The sequence below is a fragment of the Scyliorhinus canicula genome, chromosome 5 (genome assembly GCF_902713615.1).
Source record: "Scyliorhinus canicula chromosome 5, sScyCan1.1, whole genome shotgun sequence".
Classification (NCBI taxonomy): domain Eukaryota; kingdom Metazoa; phylum Chordata; class Chondrichthyes; order Carcharhiniformes; family Scyliorhinidae; genus Scyliorhinus; species Scyliorhinus canicula.
In genome coordinates this window covers 220,805,591-220,827,305 of record NC_052150.1, presented here as the reverse complement: position 1 = coordinate 220,827,305, position 21,715 = coordinate 220,805,591, and the positions used below count along the sequence as shown (strand labels likewise).

At 45.5% G+C, this 21,715-nt stretch overlaps 1 protein-coding gene across 1 annotated transcript in view; it reads left to right on the top strand.

Moving 5' to 3' along the window:
* Nucleotides 1-21,715, top strand: part of mindy4 (MINDY lysine 48 deubiquitinase 4) — a 189,425-nt gene that overhangs the window by 92,969 nt on the left and 74,741 nt on the right. Inside the window, exons 9-10 of the mRNA XM_038796467.1 lie at nt 5,239-5,304; nt 18,854-18,921. Coding sequence (XP_038652395.1) covers nt 5,239-5,304; nt 18,854-18,921 — 134 coding nt within the window. The remainder of the gene's footprint in view (nt 1-5,238; nt 5,305-18,853; nt 18,922-21,715) is intronic.

Genomic DNA, 21,715 nt, shown 5'->3' with positions numbered 1-21,715 from the left:
TCAATATGCAGGGCAGAAGTGGGAGGGTACAGCATAAAATGGTGCCTCAACCGTGGCTCAGTGTGTAGTAACTCCTCCTCGATGGCTGAGTTCAAGTCCCACTCCTGAAGGCTGTACTGCAGGATGATGCACTTGCGTGTATGAGTAAGGAATTAAGCCAAGGCCCTGATAGTCATTTGCTTGCAATTTCAACTTACTATCTTACTCCCATGACCATATCCATCCTTAGCCTTGCTGAAATGCTCCAGTGAAGCCCAACAGAAACCAGAAGAACAGCACCTCTGCTTTGAGTAGGCACTTTCCAAAATTCTGGAGTTAACATTGAATTCAACAATTTCAGACCATGAACTCTCCTCCACCATGACCCTATTTTCTAATTCAGTTTTTTTGCCTTAATCTGGCTCCCCACTCCCCATTGGGCCGTCTGCCACTTGTTCTTTAGTTTTGCTTTCACAGAGACCTGACCCTTGTTCTGACAGTAACATGTTCTGCTACCTTGAAATGTAATGCCACTATCAGCTCCTTCTTTAGTCTTTAACATTCTATTTGTTTTCTTCATCAAATCTCTCCTAGCTCCCACCTACTCCTGACCTGTGTGTTGCTCCACCTGTTCCACCCCTCTTAAGCAGTATAAAACCCATCACATTTCTCCCCCCTCTTAAGCTCTGAAGAAGAGTCATATGGATTTGAAATGTTAACTCTGTTTAGATCTCCACAGATACTGCCAGACCTGCTGAACTTTTCCAGCATTTTCGGTTTTTAACCCTGATTTCCCCCCTCAGGCTGGTGTGTTTTGGGGCATTCGTAGGTGGAAAACTTTGGTTTCCTTTATATGCACTGTCGACACCCGGCTTTCCTCATCCGATCTCTCTCGATGCCTCCATTATTTATCGGACCCATGCCTGCTTTCTGTTATTGCGTGAGCAGAAAATTCTACCAAATAAATATTGGGAAGACTGAATCAAATGTATTTAGTCCCTGACACAAACATCACCCCCTAACCACCGATTCAGTCCCCAGGGTCAGCATGTGTGCAGGAGGTGTCTCCGGTTACAGCTCCTGGAAGCTCGAGTTTCAGAGCTGGAGCGGCTGTGGAGCATCCGCGAGTCGGAGAGCATCGTGGATAGCACGTATAGAGAGGTGGTCACACTGCAGACGCAGACTCTGCAGGCAGGAAGGCAATGGGAGAGCACAAGACAGAGCAAGAGAGCGAGGCAGGGAGTGCAGGACTCTCCTGTGGCCATTCCCCTGCAGAACAGATATACCGCTTTGGATACTATTGAGGCCTGATGTGGAGATGCCGGCGTTGGACTGGGGTGAGCACAGTAAGAAGTCTTACAACACCAGGTTACAGTCCAACAGGTTTGATTCAAACACGAGCTTTCGGAGCGCAGCTCCTTCCTCAGGTGAATGGCGAGGTATGTTCCAGAAACATTTATATAGACAAAGTCAGAGATGCTGGACAATGCTTGGAATGTAGGCATTTGCAGGTAATCAAATGCAGGGATCTGTAATGATTTGATTACCTGTAAATGCCTGCATTCCAAGCATGGTTTCAGATTCCTGGGGCATTGGGACCGGTTCTGGCGCAAATGACTATGATTTAGTGCCCATTACTGAAACATAGTTAAAGGATGGTTACGACTGGGAGTTAAATATCCAAGGGTATCGAACTATACGGAAGGACAGAGTGAATGGTAAGGGAGGTGGTGTAGCTCTGTTATTTAAGGATGACATCTGGGCAATAATAAGGGATGACATCGCTGCTATGGAGGATAAGGTTGAATCCATTTGGGTAGAAATCAGGAATAGTAAGGCAAAAAAGTCACTGATAGGAGTAGTCTACAGGCCACCACATAGTAACATTATGGTGGGGCAGGCAATAAACAAAGAAATAATGGATGCATGTAGAAATGGTACAGCAGTTATCATGAGGGATTTTAATCTACATGTTGATTGGTTTAACCAGGTCGGTCAAGGCAGCCTTGAGGAGGAGTTTATAGAATGTATCCGCGATAGTTTCCTAGAACAGTATGTAATGGAACCTACGAGGAAACAAGCGGTCCTAGATCTTGTCCTGTGTAATGAGACAGGATTGATTAATGATCTCAGAGTTAGGGATCCTCTTGGAAGGAGCGATCACAATATGGTGGAATTTAAAATACAGATGGGGGGGTGAGAAGGTAAAATCAAACACCAGTGTTTTGTGCTTAAACAAAGGAGATTACAATGGGATGAGAGAAGAGCTAGCTAAGGTACACTGAGAGCAAAGACTTTATGGTGAAACAGTTGAGGAACAGTGGCAAATCTTCCAAGTGATTTTTCGCAATGCTCAGCAAATGTTTATACCAACAAAAAGGAAGGATGGAAGAAAGAGGGAAAATCGACCGGTGATATCTAAGGAAATAAGGGAGAGTATTAAATTGAAGGAAAATGTATACAAAGAGGCAAAGATTAGTCGGAGAGTAGAGGACTGGGAAATCTTTAGGGGGCAACAGAAAGCTACTAAAAAAGCTATAAAGAAGAGCAAGATAGATTATGAGAGTAAACTTGCTCAGAATTAAAAAACACAGTAAAAGTTTCTACAAATATATAAAACAAAAAAGAGTGACTCAGGTAAATATTGATCCTTTAGAGGATGAGAAGGGAGATTTAATAATGGGAGATGAGGAAATGGCTGAGGAACTGAACAGGTTTTTTGGGTCGGTCTTCACAGTAGAAACCACAAATAACATGCCAGTGACTGATAGAAATGAGGCTATGACAGGTGAGGACCTTGAGATGATTGTTATCACTAAGGGGGTAGTGATGGGCCAGCTAATGGGGCTAAAGGTAGACAAGTCTCCTGGCCCTGATGAAATGCATCCCAGAGTGCTAAAAGAGATAGCTAGGGAAATTGCAGATGCACTAGTGATAATTTCCCAAAATTCACTAGACTCTAGGGTGGTCCCGGCGGATTGGAAATTAGCAACACCACTGTTTAAAAAAGGAGGTCGGCAGAAAGTGGATAATTATAGGCCAGTTAGCTTAACTTAAGTGGTAGGGAAGATGCTGGAATCTATCATCAAGGAAGAAATAGCGAGGCATCTGGATGGAAACTGTCCCATTGGGCAGACGCAGCATTGGTTCATAAAGGGCAGATTGTGCCTAACTCATTTAGTGGAATTTTTTGAGGACATTACCAGTGCGGTAGATAACGGGGAGCCAATTGATGTGGTATATCTGGATTTCCAGAAAGCTTTTGACACGGTGCCACACAAAAGGTTTCTGCATATTATTATTATTATTATTATTTAAATGATTAAAATATTAAAACATGCTGCTGTGCAGATTGACCTGGGTGTTAGTGCATGAGTCGCAAAAAGTTGGTTGACAGGTGCAACAGGTGATTAAGAAGGCAAATGGAATTTTGTCCTTCATTGCTAGAGGGATGGAGTTTAAGACTAGGAAGGTTATGCTGCAATTGTATAAGGTGTTAGTGAGGCCACACATGGAGTACTGTGTTCAATTTTGGTCTCCTTACCTGGGAAAGGACATACTGGTGCTGGAGGGTGCGCAGAGGAGATTCACTAGGTTAATCCCAGAGCTGATGGGGTTGGATTACGAGGAGAGGTTGAGTAGACTGGGACTGCATTTGTTGGAATTTAGAAGGATGCGGGGGGATCTTATAGAAACATATAAAATTATGAAGGGAATAGATAGGATAGATGCGGGCAGGTTGTTTCCACTGATGGGTGAAAGCAGAACTAGAGGACACAGCCTCAAAATAAGGGGAAGTAGATTTAGGACTGAGCTCAGGAGGAACTTCTTCACCCAAAGGGTTGTGAATCTATGGAATTCCTTGCCCAGTGAAGCAGTTGAGGCTCCTTCATTAAATGTTTTTAAGATAAAGATAGATAGTTTTTTGAAGAATAAAGGGATTAAGGGTTATGGTGTTTGGGCCAGAAAGTGGAGCTGAGTCCACAAAAGATCAGCCATGATCTCATTGAATGGTGGAGCAGGCTCGAGGGGCCAGATGGCCTACTCCTGCTCCTCGTTCTTATGTTCAACCCCTCTCCCGATTAACTACCTGAGGCTTAACCAGACTCTTTTGCAAACCTGGGCCCATGTTTGATCTTGAGATGAGGAGCTGACAATTGCATATCTGTGCTATCACGAGATTTATTTCTCCGCCTGCCTCAGATCATTTGCTGCTGAAACCCTTGCTTATGACGTTGTTACCTCCTAGACTTATCTATTGTAAAGTACTCTGGATAACCTCCCTGGATAGCCTACCATGCTGTTCCATCTTAAATTTGAGGTCATCCAAATCTCTGCTGTCAGTGTCTTAACTAGACCCAAGTGTGAATTGGCCATCATGCCTGTTCTCCATGACCTACATTGGCCCTGGTTAAGCAACAACTTGATTATACAATTCTTCTTCTTCTCAAAGCCCTCCATGACCTTGACTCTCCCTATCTTTGTAATCTCATTAAAGATGCAAACTTGTTGGAGTGAGGTGTTCTGGACAGTCTGCATCTCTCCCTGCCCCCCAAAAGCTGGGCTTCCCCATCTGGGGTCCCATCTTCCAGAGCTGCTGGCCAATTTGATTGTCTGGAAGCTCTGTGGGCCCCACAGCACCAAGTTCGAGTGATGATCACAGGTAGTCCCCAAACAAGAGCCGGTTGAGGAGCCAAACATCAAGGTACGTCTGGGATAATGGCAGGTAGACCCCAGGCAGGAGATTGGGGTGAAGGGAGTGGAGGGTGAGGTTTTGGAGGTCATTGGGGTGCTGGCACAGAGGTTAGCATTGCTGCCTCACAGCACCAGAGAGCAGGGTTCCATTCACCTAACCTGCACATCTTTGGACTGTGATAGGAAACCTGAGCACCCGGATGAAACCTATGCAGATAACGGGGAGAATGAGCAACCACACTATTGACCCGAGATCAGAACTGAATTCGCGCCCTGGCGCTGTGAGGCAGCAGTGCTAACCACTATTGTATCTATGCTTAAGAATGGGAAGTGATCTAATTGAAACATAAGATCGTCATGGGACTCGACAGGGTCAATGTTTGAGGTGATGTTTTCCCTCGTGAGGAAATCTAGACCATGGGGTTCATAGTTTCAAAATACGGAGTCTCCTGCTTTGAGCAGATTTGTGTAAAATAAAGATTCAACAATTTCCTTTGTCCAAAATGAGATCAATCAAAACTAATCTTTATGAACTTGTAATAAGTGACATGCATTCGCTTTCAGATTATATTGAACACCCTGACGAACTTCCAGGATCTGACGACTTTTCTTCAGCAAAATGTTGGCCAGGTTTGACGTACTCCCTTCCTCCTTGTATTTTATTGGTTTGAGCAACTACATTAATCAAGATGAAAGCATATAAATCCATGAAGATGCACAACAGGCAAGTCCCTAGTAATGGATGAGGAGCGGGATTTACCGGCGTCTTCACTCCCGATTTGGTGACATGACGAGGCCCCTTGTGAGATTTGAGGCGTCTCGCGAGGTTCGGTTGAATCTGGCGAGGCGTCGCGCTCCAGATCCTGCCCTCACTGGATGTGGCTCAGATCAGCATATTGAAATGAGCCATTCAGCTCAACTAAATATGTCTGTGCCCCAGTGAGGCCTAGGCCGGGCGCCGTTTAGTATTGGTCCACACAAATGCGAACCATGCCTGGGTCACATTGAGATCCAAAAAGACGAGGTGTTGGGCGTCTTGAAAAATATTAAGGTGGATAAGTCCCCAAGGCCTGATGGGATCTACTCCAGAATACTGAAGGAGTCAAGAGAGAAAATTGCTGAGGCCTTGATAGAAATCTTTGGATCCACACTGTCTTCAGGTGATGTCCCGGAGGATTAGAGAATAGCCAATGTTGTTCCTTTGTTTAAGAAGGGTAGCAAGGATAATCCAGGGAACTACAGGCCGGTGAGCCGTACGTCAGTGGTAGGGAAATTACTGGAGAGAATTCTTCGAGACAGGATCTACTCCCATTTGGAAGCAAGGGGTCGTATTAGCGAGAGGCAGCATGGTTTTGTGAAGAGGAGTTTGTGCCTCACTAACTTGAAAGAGTTTTTCGAGGAGGTCACAGAGATGATTGATGCAGGTAGGGCAGTTGATATTGTCTATATGGACTTCAATAAGGCCTTTGACAAGGTCCCTCATGGCAGACTGGTACAAAAGGTGAAGTCTCACGGGATCAGAGGTGAGCTGGCAAGTTAGATACAGAACTGGCTGGGTCATAGAAGGCAGAGAGTAGCAATGGAAGGGCGCTTTTCTGATTGGAGGGCTGTGACTAGTGGTGTTCCACAGGGATCAGTGCTGGGATCTTTGCTGTTTGTAGTATATAATAAATGATTTGGAGGAAAATGTAACTGGTCTGATTAGTAACTTTGCAGATGACACAAGTTGGTGGAATTGCGGATAGCGATGAGGACTGTCAGAGGATGCAGCAGGATTTAGATCGTTTGGTGACTTGGGCGGCGAGGTGGCAGATGGAGTTTAATCTGGAGGTTCATAAGGAGGAAGTGTTAGCAATTCTGGAAAGTGTGAAAATAGATAACTCCCCTGGGCCGGATGAGATTTATCCTAGGATTCTCTGGGAAGCTAGGGAGGAGATTGCAGAGCCTTTGCTTTGATCTTTATGTCATCATTGTCTACAGGAATAGTGCCAGAAGACTGGAGGATAGCAAATGTTGTCCCCTTGTTCAAGAAGGGGAGTAGAGACAACCCCGGTAACTATAGACCAGTGAGCCTTACTTCTGTTGTGGGCAAAGTCTTGGAAAGGTTTATAATAGATAGGATGTGTAATCATCTGGAAAGGAATAATTTGATTTGGGATAGTCAACACGGTTTTGTGAAAGGTAGGTCGTGCCTCACAAACCTTATTGAGTTCTTTGAGAAGGTGACCAACAGGTGGACGAGGGTAAAGCAGTTGATTTGGTGTATATGGATTTCAGTAAAGTGTTTGATAAGGTTACCCACGGTAGGCTATTGCAGAAAATACGGAGGCATGGAATTGAGGGTGATTTAGCGGTTTGGATCAGAAATTGGCTAGCTATAAGAAGACAGAGGGTGGTGGTTGATGGGAAATGTTCAGCCTGGAGTTCAGTTACTAGTGGTGTACCACAAGGATCTGGTTTGGGGCCACTGCTGTTTGTCATTTTTATAAATGACCTGGAGGAGGACATAGAAGGATGGGTGAGTAAATTTGCTGATGACACTGAAGTCGGTGGAGTTAAGGAGAGTGTGGAAGGATGTTGCGGGTTACAGAGGGACATAGATAAGCTGCAGAGCTGGGCTGAGAAGTGGCAAATGGAGTTTAATGCAGAAAAATGCGCAGTGATTCATTTTGGAAGGAGTAACAGGAACACAGAGTACTGGGCTAATGGTAAGATTCTTGGTAGTGTGGATGAGCAGAGAGATTTCGGTGTCCATGTACATAGATCCGTGAAAGTTGCCACCCAGGTTCATAGGGTTGTTAAGAAGGCGTATGGTGCGTTAGCTTTTATTGGTAGAGGGATTGAGTTTTGGAGCCATGAGATCATGTTGCAGCTGTACAAAACCCTGGTGCGGCTGTATTTGGAGTATTGCGTGCAGTTCTGGTCGCCGCATTATAGGAAGGATATGGAAACATTGGAAAGGGTGCAGAGGAGATTTACCAGGATGTTGCCTGGTATGGAGGAAAGATCTTATGAGGGAAGGCTGAGGGACTTGAGGCTGTTTTCGTTCAAGAGAAGAAGGTTAAGAGGTGACTTAATAGTGGCATACAAGATGATCAGAGGATTAGATAGGGTGGACTGAGAGCCTTTTTCCTCGGATGGTGATGTCTAGCACGAGGGGACATAGCTTTAAATTGAGGGAGATAGATATTGGACAGATGTTAGAGGTAGGATCTTTATTCAGAGAGTAGTAAGGGTGTGGAATGCCCTGCCTGCAACAGTAGTGGACTCGCCACACTAAGGGCATTTAAATGGTCATTGGATAAACATATGGATGATAATGGAATAGTGTAGATGGGCTTTAGATTCGTTTCACAGGTCGCCGCGCAACATCGAGGGCTGAAGGGCCTGTACTGCGCTGTAATGTTCTAATTAAATATCTAATTAAATGTGAGGTAATGCATTTCGGAAAGTCTAATACAGGTAGGAAATATACAGTGAATGGTAGAACCCTCAAGAGTATTGACAGTCAGAGAGATCTTGATGTACAGGTCCACAGGTCACTGAAAGGGGCAACACAGGTGGAGAAGGTAGTCAAGAAGGCATACGGCATGCTTGCCTTCATTGGCCAGGGCATTGAGTATAAAAATTGGCAAGTCATGTTGCAGCTGTATCGAACCGTAGGAAGGCCACACTTGGACTATAGTGTTCAATTCTGGTCACCACACTACCAGAAGGATGTGGAGGCTTTAGAGAGGGTGCAGAAGAGATTTACCAGGATGTTGCCTGGTATGGAGGGCATTAGCTATGAGGAGAGGTTGAATAAACCTGGTTTGTTTTCACTGGAACGACGGAGGTTGAGGGGCGATCTGATAGAGGTCTACAAAATTATGAGAGGCATAGACAGAGTGGATAGTCAGAGACTTTTTCCCAAGGTAGAGAGGTCAATTACTAGGGGGCATAGGCTTAAAGTGCGAAGGGCAAGGTTTAGAGGAGATGTACGAGGCAAGTTTTTTACACAGAGGGTAGTGGGTGCCTGGAACTCGCTGCCGGAGGAGGTGGTGGAAGCAGGGACGATAGTGATGTTTATGGGGCATCTTGACAAATACATGAATAGGATGGGAATAGAGGGATACGGACCCCAAAATGTAGAAGATTTTGGTTTAGATGGGCAGCATGGTCAGTGCAGGCTTGGAGGGCTGAAGGGCCTTTTCATGTGGTGTACTTTGTTCTTTGTTCAGGCATGACGGCACATGGAGGGGGGGGGGGGGGGGGGGGGGGAGGGGGGGGGGGGTTCCCCCCAGGCCATTGTAGACCTGGGTGATCAGGATCAGGGCAGGGTGGTATTCTGGCACACCCCTGGCATCCAGGCACTTTGGCATTGCCTAGTAGTACCTGGGTGGCAGTGATAGATTTCCTGTGCTGGTGGTGGGTTATGGGTGCCTTTTAAAGGTTGGGGGAGCGGGGATTCGAGGACCCCGGAAGAGGTCAGTTGGGGGGTAGGGGGTTGCTGAGGAGGAACGATAGTTTGTAGCTGCCTTTAAAAAGCGTGCCTGAATCCGCCAGTACTCTTCCTTTACAGGTGTTCCTCACCGAAGCGCTGCAGCCCAAAAGTGGACTCTTGATTTTTTCTTTCCCCCTGTTAACTCACAAAGGTAGTTTCAGGTTTAGGATGGGAACCTTTTATCAGATGTGTTGGCAAAATATTAAGCTTGAGCTAATATAAAATTAACCGTGCATCCTTGCTTGTACCAACTCACACATCCAACACCATGTTCACTGACCTAAATTAGCTTCTGCCTCGTTAACACATCCGTTTGAAAATTGTCAACTCTTTAATTTCCTCATCTTTCCCCATCTCTGTAAGCTCCACCAGCCCTACAACTGCCCGGAATTCTGTATCCTCCAACTTTAGTTATTCCCTTTGATCCATAATTGACAGCCGTACCTTCAGCTGTCTCCACCATAAGCTTGAGAATTCCCTCTTTGCCTCTCCACTACTCTCCTCCTTGAAGCCACGCTTAACAGCAAACCACTTTTACCAACTTTCAGTTTATTTCTCTTTCTTTGTCTCCGTGCCTTAAGTCCGATTATCTTCCTGCAAAAGTGCTTGGGATGTCTTGTATTTAAAGCATGACATAAATGCAAGCTATTCTCCTTCCCTCCTTGCCTCCTTGCCTCTTTCCCTCCTTACCTCTTTCCCTCCTTGCCTCTTTCCCTTCCCTCGTGGTGTTGTTGAGAGACGTCAGGGGTACTTGCAGACTGCATCATGCAGAGGTCAGTGAAGCGTGTGGGTATTTGCTGGAAGAAGCTGCAATTCCTGTCACACAGCCTGGGCAATAAACTGCAGTGTCATCTTTGGAGTAAATAGTGAAAGAGCCAAATTTTACTGGTGATGTGTGTGACATCCTTTGTGGAGCACAGAGGCCACTGTGTGTATGTTGTTGCTGGTATCAAAATTAGGCTCATTTTTTATGCTTACTTGCATGTTTAAATTGTCCAATTATCTGTTCTTCTAAATATTTGCAGTGAGCTGCTGGAGAAACGTTTTCCCGTAGAATCTGAGACGTTCATAGCACTGCCGTTCAGTCTAGCGATCCCAAAACCAATCCCATTAGCCCCTCCTGTGTCTTTCTCCATTTTAAATATTGATCTAATGCTTCCTTAAAAAGAGGCAATGTCCCTCCTTAGGTAACTCTGGTGTCAGCCTGAGGAACTTGCAATGCGCTCACTCCAAGCCCAATACATCCTTCATGAGGTGTAGCGAGCATGATGATCTAACCAATCTAGAGCCTCACTGACGGGAATTAATCAAAGTAGGAATTTTGTAGGTTTCTGGGACTTGGATCCCATCCTTTAAACACAATGGCTAACGTTACAAGGTCAAATCAATGAGCATTCAAAAACCCGTCAACAGATCTTCTACCGTAAGCCAGCGCCACCTCTCTGCACCCTTTCTTGTCTTGCCTGACGTTATTTAAAAAAATAACAATAATTTGTGTGATTTGGGAGCTGTGAGCCATCCCTAATTGCTCTTGAGAAGGTGGTGGTGAGCTACCTTGGACCGCTACAGTCCATGTGATGTAGGTGCACCCACAGTGCTTTTGGGGAGGGAGTTCCAGGATTTTGACCCATTGAATGAACGGCGATATATTTCCAAGTCATAACGGTGACTGCTTGGAGGGGATTTTCCAGGAGTTTATCTTTCTATGTATCTACTGCCCTTGTCCTTCTAGATGGTAGCGGTTGTGAGTTTGGATGTTAATTGGCCGGGTTGGATTTGTCCTGCTTTTTGTGTACAGAATGTTCTTGGGCAATTGTGCACATTACCGGGCAGGTGCCAGTGTTGTAGCTGTACTGGAACAGCTTGGCTCGAGGTGCTGCAAGTTCTGGAGCACTAGTCTTCAGTACCATTGCCGCAATGCTGTCAGGACCCAGCTATTTCTTGATATTATGGGAAGTGAATCTAATTAGCTAAGGCCTGACAGGGCAGCACGGTAGCATTGTGGATAGCACAATCGCTTCACAGTTCCAGGGTCCCAGGTTCGATTCCAGCTTGGGTCACTGTCTGTGCGGAGTCTGCACATCCTCCCCGTGTGTGCGTGGGTTTCCTCCGGGTGCTCCGGTTTCCTCCCACAGTCCAAAGATGTGCAGGTTAGGTGGATTGGCCATGATAAATTGCCCATAGGGTCCAAAATTGCCCTTAGTGTTGGGTGGGGTTGCTGGGTTATGGGGATAGGGTGGAGGTGTTAACCTTGGGTAGGGTGCTCTTTCCAGGAGCCGGTGCAGACTCGATGGGCCGAATGGCCTCCTTCTGCACTGTAAATTCTATGTCTATGTAAAACCAGTGATGCTAGGGCCCTGCGGGAAAGCCGAGATGGATTATTCACTCAGCACTTCCGGTTGAAGATTGATGCAAATGTATTGCGCTGATGTGCTGGACTCCTCCATCTCTGAGTGTGGGGATATTTGTGGGGCAGCCTTCTCCAGTGAGCCATTAAATTGTCTACCAGACTTGAGACCTGATATATAGATGGCTTGTTTAGCTCTGGGCGAGACAGCTGGTTTGTAATGCAGAACAAAGCCAGCAGCGCGGGCTCAATTCCCGTACTGACTGAGAATTCTGATTCTCCCTCTGTGTACCCGAACTGGCGTCGGATCATGGCGACTAGGGACTTTTCACAGTAACTTCATGTTAATGTAAGCCTACTTGTGACAATAATAAAGATTATTATTTTCTCAATTTTTTTTCCATTGGTTGTGGAATTACTTGGCTCTGTCTATCACATGCTGCTTATGCTGTTTGACACTCAAGTCGTCAGTGTGGTAGCTTCACCAGATTGACACCTCACTTTTAGGTATGTTTGGTGTTGCTCTGGGCATTCCGTTCTGCACCCAGAGTTGATTCCGTGTCTTGGTGGTAATGGTAGAGTGGGGAGATATGCTGGGCCATGAGTTTACACATTCTGGTTACAATTCTGCTGTTGCTGATGGCCCCCAGTGCCTCATGGGTTCCCAGTCCTGAGTTTCTGGATCTGTTCAAAATCTATCCCGTTTAGCAAGATGGCTGTGCCACATAACATGATGGAGGGTATCTCAATGTGAAGGTGGGATGTTATGGGCCAGGGTTTAGAGAATCCCAAAGTGTATCATGGAGTTCACCTGACCCACAACTTTTAATAGATTGTGGTATGGGGAGCACATGGCCCACTCTACAGGTGTGGTACAGCAGAAATGGAGAAGTACTTTATAAAGCAAAACAATGTTTATTCTATGAACTCGAGTTAAACTTTTTAAAACATACAGTGAACATCTTAGCAACCATCAGTTCAAATACAACCCTCAAAGACTACAACACTAAGTAAACTTTTAAGCTTTCCTTTTTAACATCCATACGACCTAAAATCAAAACCTTTATCAGAAGCACATCAGGTTAACGTCACTACTGAAAACATTTATAATTCTGAATTCATCAAGCGATAGTCTTTTGATGGCAGAGAGAAGAGCAGTACACCTGCTTGGTTTGGCTTCAGCTCCAACACTAAAACACAACCTGCAGCAAACGGCCTAAAACGAAAGTAAAAAGCTGACAATCAGCCCAGCGCCACCCACTCTCTGACATCACTGCAGTAGTAAACACTCATTTCTTAAAGGTACTCTCACATGACAGGGAATTTGTCTCAACAAGGATTCTCTACTGATATTTTCGTGGGCAGATGCACCTGTGGCCAGCAGGTTGATGAGGTTGAGGTCAAGTATGTTTTTTCCACTTTTTGGCTCTCTCACTACCTACTGCTGACCTAGTCTAGCTGTTATATCTTGAAGGAGTTGGTCAGCTTGACCAGTAGTCAACTGAAGCTCCCATCCAGAGGAAAATCTGGGCCCTTGCCACCCTCTGTGCTTCCTACAAGCGGTGTTCAACCTGTTCCATAAGACATTAAGTATGGTTCTCCATTTAATGAGATTATGACTGATCTGATGTGATAATTCTCAACACTACTTTCTTCATAACTCTTGATTCCCATTCTGATTAAAAATCTGTCTGACTTAATGTTTAACATTCCTGGAGATGCAGCGAGGCCAGACTGGGTAAGGTGGCAGGTCTCCTTCCCTGGACATTAGTAAATCGGATCTTTTTAACAACAATTGACAATGGTTTTTCATGGTCATCATTAGACTTTTAATTCCAGATTTTTATTGAATTCAAATTTAACCATCTGCCGTGATAGATTAAGGCCTCTGGATTCTAGTCCAGTGAAAATGTCACCATACGACATCCTCCCCAAATTATGCTCGATATTACTGCGTTGACTGTCCCTCTGAAATTTCTCTTGACAGTCTGAGTCTCGGCTACATTGTTCTACATCCTGCTTCCCCCATTCTCTGTGTTGAACTGGGAGACTCATTACAATGTCTCCTACTCCATCACCGCATTCCTCAGGACCTCAAAAGTGAGATTTCCTATCTTCCATGAGAGATTTCTGCATCTTGAATGTCTGGAGGCTTTCAAAATGCAGATTTATGTCCTCCCCATTGCAGGTTTGGTGACGAGGGGTGGTGTGTGGGGATCCCGCCGGGTCTCATCCTGCTGTTCCTAGTATCCACCCAGTGGCGGGTATGGGACTCGGCATGTGGACGTCTGAAAAGCAAACCCTGTCTGGGTGCTTATGGGCTGCTCCTGGGGTTAGCTTTGAGGGTAATTTGGGTTCCCTTGTTCGAAGACACTCAGTGTCTGGGACACGTTTGCCCAGTGTCTGCGTGGGTTTCCTCCGGCTACTCCGGTTTTCTCCCACAAGTCCCGAAAGACATGCTGTTAGGTGAATTGGACATTCTGAATTCTCCCTCTGTGTACCCGAACAGGCGCCGGAATAGGGGCTGGTTTAGCTCACAAGGCTAAATCGCTGGCTTTTAAAGCAGACCAAGCAGGCCAGCAGCACGGTTCGATTCCCGTACCAGCCTCCCCGGACAGGCGCCGGAATGTGGCGACTAGGGGTTTTTCACAGTAACTTCATTGCGGTGTTAATGTAAGCCTACTTGTGGCGCTAATAAAGATTATTATTATTTCCTCAGTGGCATTGGCGGCAATGATGTGCTGTCATTCTCTGACAGGTGGAATGTCCCAGAGTTCTTCAAACCCCCCCTCCCCCCAGTCTGACAGGGCATCCCTCCCACACCACCCAGCTCGTACAGACTTCTAAGACAGTCTGTCCCTTAATTTTCTCAGCAAGAGTTGGGTCACCCTGTCAGTAAGCTGCTGACTGATGCTCACTTTGGGTTCTACAAGGATGAGTCTGCTCCTGTCCTCACTCCAGTCAGTTAACAGGCACAACTTCTTTCAGGGGATGGACGGGGGGAGCACAAGATTCAGGGTTCACAATGGCCAATGGCAAACACCTAGCACTTAAATAAAGTCACAAACTTCATCAGAGCTGGCAACTGATGTTTCTGCTTCTCACACTGGTTGAGCTGCTAAAGTTTGTGAACTTTCTTCAGAGATAATTTTACTGTGCCTCCTTGAAGTTTTTCAATCTGTTACCTATTTGCTGGCAGTACCTACGTGAGCTAAACTGAATGGGTGTGCCAGGCACTGTGGCCAGGTGGCTAAGGGACAATACACTCATTAAAAAATATATATGTTTATTCCAAATAATGCAAAAAATTTCACAAACATATAAAAGACTCTCAAATATGTTACAGTTTGTCATTTTTTGTTTTTCCAGACCAACTATGATAACCCCAGAGCCCAAAGCCCCCTGACCGGCTGCCCCACTAATTACTGGCTGCAAACAGATATTTATATAAAGCTTCCACCTGGAATAAAACCCTTCCTCTGACCCCTAATGGCATATTTAATCTTTTACAGTCGGAGATGAAGAAGAATTTGTCTTATGCAAAATCTCACTCGAGTCCAGGCCCCTCCCTCCGGCCTCAGGTCGAATTCCTCCTCCCACTACCCCTTAATTCTTCTAACGTAATCTTCCCTGTCTCCGGCAACCAACCATATATGTCCGATATCTTCCCTTCCCCCAGCTCATCACAAAATAGCATCCTATCCATCAGTGTATATCTTGGCAACTGGGGGAATGCTTTGCGACCGAAATCACGCACCTGCATATATCTAAACTCGTTCCCGCTCGGGAGTTGGTGTTTTTCCTTCAACTCCTCCAATCCCGGGAACCTACCCTCTACAAACAGATCCCTAAACCTCTCAGCCACCTCCCTATTCCAAATCATGTGCGTTGCATGTATCCCAGAAGGTGCAAATCTATGGTTTCCGCAGATTGGTGACAGTACTGACTTGCCTCCAATCTTTGGTGTTGTGTGAATTGATTCCAGAGTTTTAGAAATGCCACCACTACCAGGTTCGTTGTGAGTTTGGCCGGGGGAAGCGGAAATATTTTGCTCCGGCTCACATTTAGTTTGTTATCCTGAGAAGGATCCAAACTCCCTCAACAGTTCCATTATCTTCCCCATACAGGGTAGTGGGTCTGAAACATACAGCAACAGGTCGTCTGCATAAAGGGACACCCAAAGGCGGCACAGTGGTTACCATTTGCTTCACAGCGCCAGGGTCCCGGGTTCAATTCCGGCCTTGGGTGACTGGAGCTTGCACATTCTCCCCATGTCTGCATGGGTTTTCTCCGGGTGCACCGGTTTCCTCCCACATTTCAAAGCTGTGCAGCTTAGGTGGATTGGCCATGCTAAAATGATTGCCCCTAAGTGTCCAAAGATGTACAGATTTGGTGGGGTTACGGGGATAGGACAGGGTGCTCTTTCAGAGGGTTGGTGCAGATCCGATGGGCCGAAAAACCTAATGCACTGTATGGATTCTATGATTCAATGTTCCTTTCTCCCTTTCAATACCTCTCCACTCATTTGACACCCTAAGTGCGATGGTCAAGGGTTCAATTGCTAACACGAATAACAACGGGGGCAATGGACATCTCCCGTGTGTCTGTACAGCTGGAAATACCCTGATCTCACTGCGTTAGTCTGAACACTTAGCATGGGAGCGCTATATAACAGCCTCACCCAAGAAATAAACGTTTGCCCAAATCCAAGCTGCCCTAGAACCCCAGAAGTACCTCCATTCCATGAAGATGATTACTTCAGGCACCTTTCCCCTAGACTAGGACCTGACCACGTTCAACAGTTGCCTGATATTGCCTGACAACTATCGACCTGAAACAAACCCAGTCTGGTCTTCGGAGACCACCTCCGGCAAACAACCCTCCAGACGTTTCGCCAAAACCGTAGCTAACACCTTTGCATCAGTATTCAGTACAGAAATAGGCCTATAAGATCCACACTCCACCGGATACTCGTCCCTCTTCGGGATCAGGTATATTGCCGCTGGCGGTCCCCAATGACAGAGAGAACATCCCCAATAAATGTGATGCCAGTGATGCTGCAAACTGCTTGAAAAATTCCATTGGGAAACCATTCTGCCCAGGTTCCTTCCCCAGTCGCATGGAACTGACACACTCCATAACCACCTCCAGGCCTAACGGTGCCTCTAGCCCCTGTCCCCTCACTCTCTCCACCACCGGGAAGTTAAGTCCGCCCGAAAACTGTTCCATCTCCGAGCTTGCTTCCGGGGGCTCTGACTTATACAGCCCCCGGTAAAATACCTCAAATGCGGCAATACTGGTGTCCGGCACAGTCACCAGCCCTCCCCCTCATCCTTAACCGGGGCTATCTCTCGAGCGGCCGCCTGTCACCTCAGCTGGTGAGCCATTAGACGGCTGGCCTTCTTCCCATTCACTTCAAATGCTCCCCATGAGCGACAAAGTTGGTTCACTGCCTTCGCATTCGACATCAAATTCCACCTGTAACCTCTTTCTCTCTGCTAACAGCTCCTTTGTCGGGGCCATGGAGTACTGGCTAAGTGGCAAGAGGCAGAGGGTGATGGGCGAATGTCTTTGTAATTACACGCCTGTGTCTAGTGGTGTACTGCAGGGATCGGTGCTGCATCCCTTGCTGTTTTGTTTGTAATTAATGATCATGAATGATCTTGGCATACACGTGTGGGGTGTATAATCAGTAAGTTTCAGATGACGCAAAACTTGGTGGTGTGGTAAGTAGTGAGGAGGAAAGCCTTGGATTACAGGCTAGGTAGACAGAACAGTGGCAAATGAACCTAAATGAAAATGAAATGAAAATAGCTTATAGTCACAAGTAGGCTTCAATGAAGTTACTGTGAAAAGCCCCTAGTCGCCACATTCCGGCGCCTGTTCGGGGAGGCTGGTACGGGAATTGAACCGTGCTGCTGGCCTGCCTTAGTCTGCTTTCAAAGCCAGCGATTTAGCCGTTTGCTAAACCAGCCGGAAATGAAGCCTGAAACTGAGGTGATAAAACTTGTGAGGATTAACTAGGCAAGGGAATACACAATGACGGTAGGATGCTAGGAAGTGCAGAGGACCAGAGGTACCTTGGGCTGCATGTACAAAGATCCCTGAAAGCAGCAGGCGAGATAAGGACGCTAAAAAGGCATATGGGATATTTGCCTTAAATAGCCGAGGCATAGAATATAAGAACAGGGAGATTATGATGAAGCTGTATGATGGAGTATTGTGCGTAGTTCTGGTCGCCACTCTATAAGAAGGATGTGATTGCACGCGGAGGGGTGCAGAGGTGATTCACCAGGATGTTCTCCTTCAAGCAGGGAAGATGAGAGAGAACCTCGTCGAGGTGTGCAAAGTTATGAGGGATGTGGATAGGGAAGAAACCGTTCCCCTTAGTAGAAGGGTCAATAACAAGGGGGCATAGATTTACGGTAAGGAGCAGGAACGTTAGGGGGAATTTGAGGAAACCCTTTTTCACCCAGAGGGTGGTGGAAATCTCAATGCCTGAATGTGTAGCAGAGGGAGGAACCCTCAACATTTAAGAAGGTTTTAGATGAGCTCTGAAACGTCAAAGCATAACAAGGCTACAGACCAAGTGCTGGAAAATGGGATTAGCATAGATAGGTGTCTGATGGCTGGCGCAGACACGATGGGCCGAAGGGTCTTTTTCTGTGCTGTAAAATGCTGACTGAGTGGGTAAGCAGAAAATCTACAGATGGATGTCGTGCTCTGTTTTAGATTTTCCTTCCACATGCCAGACTCAGCAATATGCTGCATGAAGAAGTCCAAGATGCAGAGAAACCTTGTGCTCCAGGTCAAAAATTACACTATAACCATGCCTCAAACTCCTCCATGGCTTTCTGTGTGAACAGAAAGAGTTGTCAACAGTATTCACTTACGTTGACTCCGAATTGTCATTCCAATGCATTCCAATTGGTGGAATGCATTGCCTGAAAAGGTGGTGGAAATACATTCAATAATAACTTTACAAAGGAAAATGGACAAATGCTTGAAAAGGAGAATGTTACAGTTCTATGAGAAAAGGCAAGGGGAGTGGGACTAATTGTTAGCTCTTTCAGAGAGCCAGACACGAGGGGCAGAATGGCGTCTTTTTGTTCAGTACCATCCTTTGGTTCTATAGGCGGTTACCACATAGATTTCAGCGGTTCAAGAATGAAGCTCACCGCCACCTTCTCAAGGACAACGCGGATGAGCAATAAAAATGCTGTCCTAGCCAGTGACACGAATATCCCGTGAAAGTATAAAAAATAAGTCCCTATTAATCAAAATATCTGTCTGACTTTTTTGAGTAGTTTCAAAAGCAGGCGGTAAATTTTGTGTGTTTTCCATTCTAGTTTGAGATTGGACCGTTTGGCTGCATTCTACTGACATTGTCTGGCATTTTATCCAGATCCATTGATTTGTAAGTACTCTGATGCTTTTTATTATTTGTAAGATTTGTGTGTTTGTTATATTGAAGTTCCTTTTCCTTCCGAAAACCTAAGAACTGGTTATTTTGGTGATGAGGAATAAGAGTTTTGGGGGGGGGGGGGGGGGGCAGGGGGGGGGCAGATGAATGACTGAAAGAAAAATATCAGTAATTGAGGAACCTGTGGAAAAACGTGCTCAAACATTAGAGGTCACAACTTGCGGAGTGATCCTCGTGCTTGTAATTCAGTTAGCAGCTGGGAGACCTGAGTGGAGAAAGATGTCTTTTGCTCACTATTGGTAGCAAAGCCATAATGTGTTCTTCAATCACACACTTGTAATTTCACCATGAATAGAAAATGGGGAATGTCATCTCCTCACACCCTGCCATCCTTTTATTATTCTAATAGCGGGGCAATATATGATTTCACCTTTTGGAAGTGGCTCCTCGCTCTTTCAAACATTAACTTTTGAGTTGATAGACACTTTTGCCACAGTCAATGTTCAGAACGTCTAATCTTCAATGTTCAATCCTCATGTCAGAGGTTTTTGAGGTTAAATTTCCAAAGAGGACATGTTAACTCGTTGAACATCTTTCTGCAAAGCAGGAAGCTAGAGCCAGTCTGTCCTACACATAGGTTTGTTCACAAAACCCTGCCTTGTATAAATGCTGACTTACACAGCCTTCCCCAACACAGGCGGAAATCGGTTCTGATATATGCGCCTGAATATTTCCTCAGTTAGTATCAACAGCTCTTCCATCACAGCGGGTGCTCAATTGTCATGGCATTTGTAACATTAACAGTACATCCCAATACGTTTCCTGGAAATGTTCATAAATTAAGTCAATCAATCATTTTGGCGTAATTTTAAAGTGGCTGAAGGAAGAGAGAGACCTGAGAATTATGGGAAGGCGGTGGCATAGTGGTATTGCCTCTGGACTAGTAAACCATAGACCCAGGGCAATGCTCTGGGGACCCAGGTTCAAACCCCACCACGGCAGATGGTGAAACTTGAATTCAATAAAAATCTGGAATTAAAAAATGCAGTGATGACCACAAAATCATTGCCGATTGTCGTAAAAAACCATCAATGCTGCCCTTTAGGGAAGGAAATCTGCTGTTTTTACCTGGTCTGGCCTATATGCGATTTTGAACCCACAGTAATATGGTTGACTCCTAAATGCCCTTTGAAGAGGGGGCAATTAGGGGTGGGAAATAAATGCTGGCCTCACCAGCGACATCAACATCTCATGAACAACTTTTTAAAAAAAATTCACTGAGATAAACCTTTGCAAGTGGCTGGACACATTAATGAAACTGTTGAAGAAAAGCATAATGGATCATTGGTTTAACAAGTAGGGTGTTGAGGCAAGGACATTACGCTAAACCTGTATAAATCAGCTGGAGTATTGTGTACAATTCTGGACATCTCACTTCAGAAAGGATGTGAAGGCCTGGAAAAAAGTGTAGAGATTTATAAAAGTGTTAACATCATGAAGAGAGACTCTTGAGACACTAGGAATTCTATCAGTGTTCTTCTTCAAGCAGTATGGGATTATTTAGCAGGGAATGGGGTGGGGTGGGGGTAATCGGAACAATTCTGGGCACCTCATTTTGGGAAAGATGCAGAGATCCTGGAAAGAGTACAGAGGAGGTTTACCAGACTGTTACCAGGGAATGACTGGACGAGATTGGCAAAATATAAAAGCTCTCTTTGGATCAGAGATTAGGGCAGCACGGTAGCACTGTTGCTTCACAGCTCCAGGATCCCAGGTTCAATTTCTGGCGTGGGTCACTGTCTGTGCGGAGTCTGCATGTTCTCCCCGTGTCTGCGTTGGTTTCCTCCGGGTGCTCTGATTTCCCCCCACAAGTCCCGAAGACGTGCTGTTAGGTGAATTGGACATTCTGAATTCTCTATGTACCCGAACAGGCGCCGGAATGTGGCGACTAGGGGCTTTTCACAGTAACTTAATTGCAGTGTTAATGTAAGCCTACTTGTGACAATAAAGATTATTCTTATTATAGAAGGTTAAGAGGTGGCCCAGTGGAGGTTTTCTCGTTGAAGGATTGTAGCGAGATGGGCAGTTGCCTCTGGCGACTGGATCAATAACAAGAGGCTATAGATTTAAAATGTGCCAAAGATCTGGAGGTCAGAATCAGAGAAAGGTGGTGAAATCTGATGGCATCAATAATTTTAAGAAGGAGTTAGGAAGATGCTTGAGGGCGAGGAACTTGCAGAGGTATGGACCAAAAGTGGAGTTGTGGGGCTAAACATGGCTGGGCTTTGAAAGAGCTAGCATAAGCACGACTGGCTGAATGGCCTCTTGCTGTGCTGTATATTTCTGTGGTACTTATCTTCAAAAAGGTTTTGCTAATGTACAAAGGGAAAACTTGTTTTCATTGACGGGGGAGTCATTAACTGCAGCCGTCCATTTACAGTAATTGGAAAAAAGAAGAGGAGAGATTTTTATTTTACTGGATAGGTTGTTGGGATTTGAGGTGCATCGACTAAAAGACTGGTGGATGCAGATTCAACAGTTACTTTCCAAAGGCAGCTAAATCTCTTTTTTTTTAAACTGAAAAAGGTGCAGGTCTATTGAGGAAGAGCAGGAGAATGCGAATATTCGCATTCAGAGACCTGGTACGGCTGTGATGGGCTGAATGGTAGCCTTCTGTGCTGCGAGTGTGTGCTTCCAACTTCTTTTAGTTTAGTGTATTACTTATCAAGAATTTCATATTGACTTTTTCCAGATCTACAAGAGAGTCAGTGTTGTAAATCTTAAATTT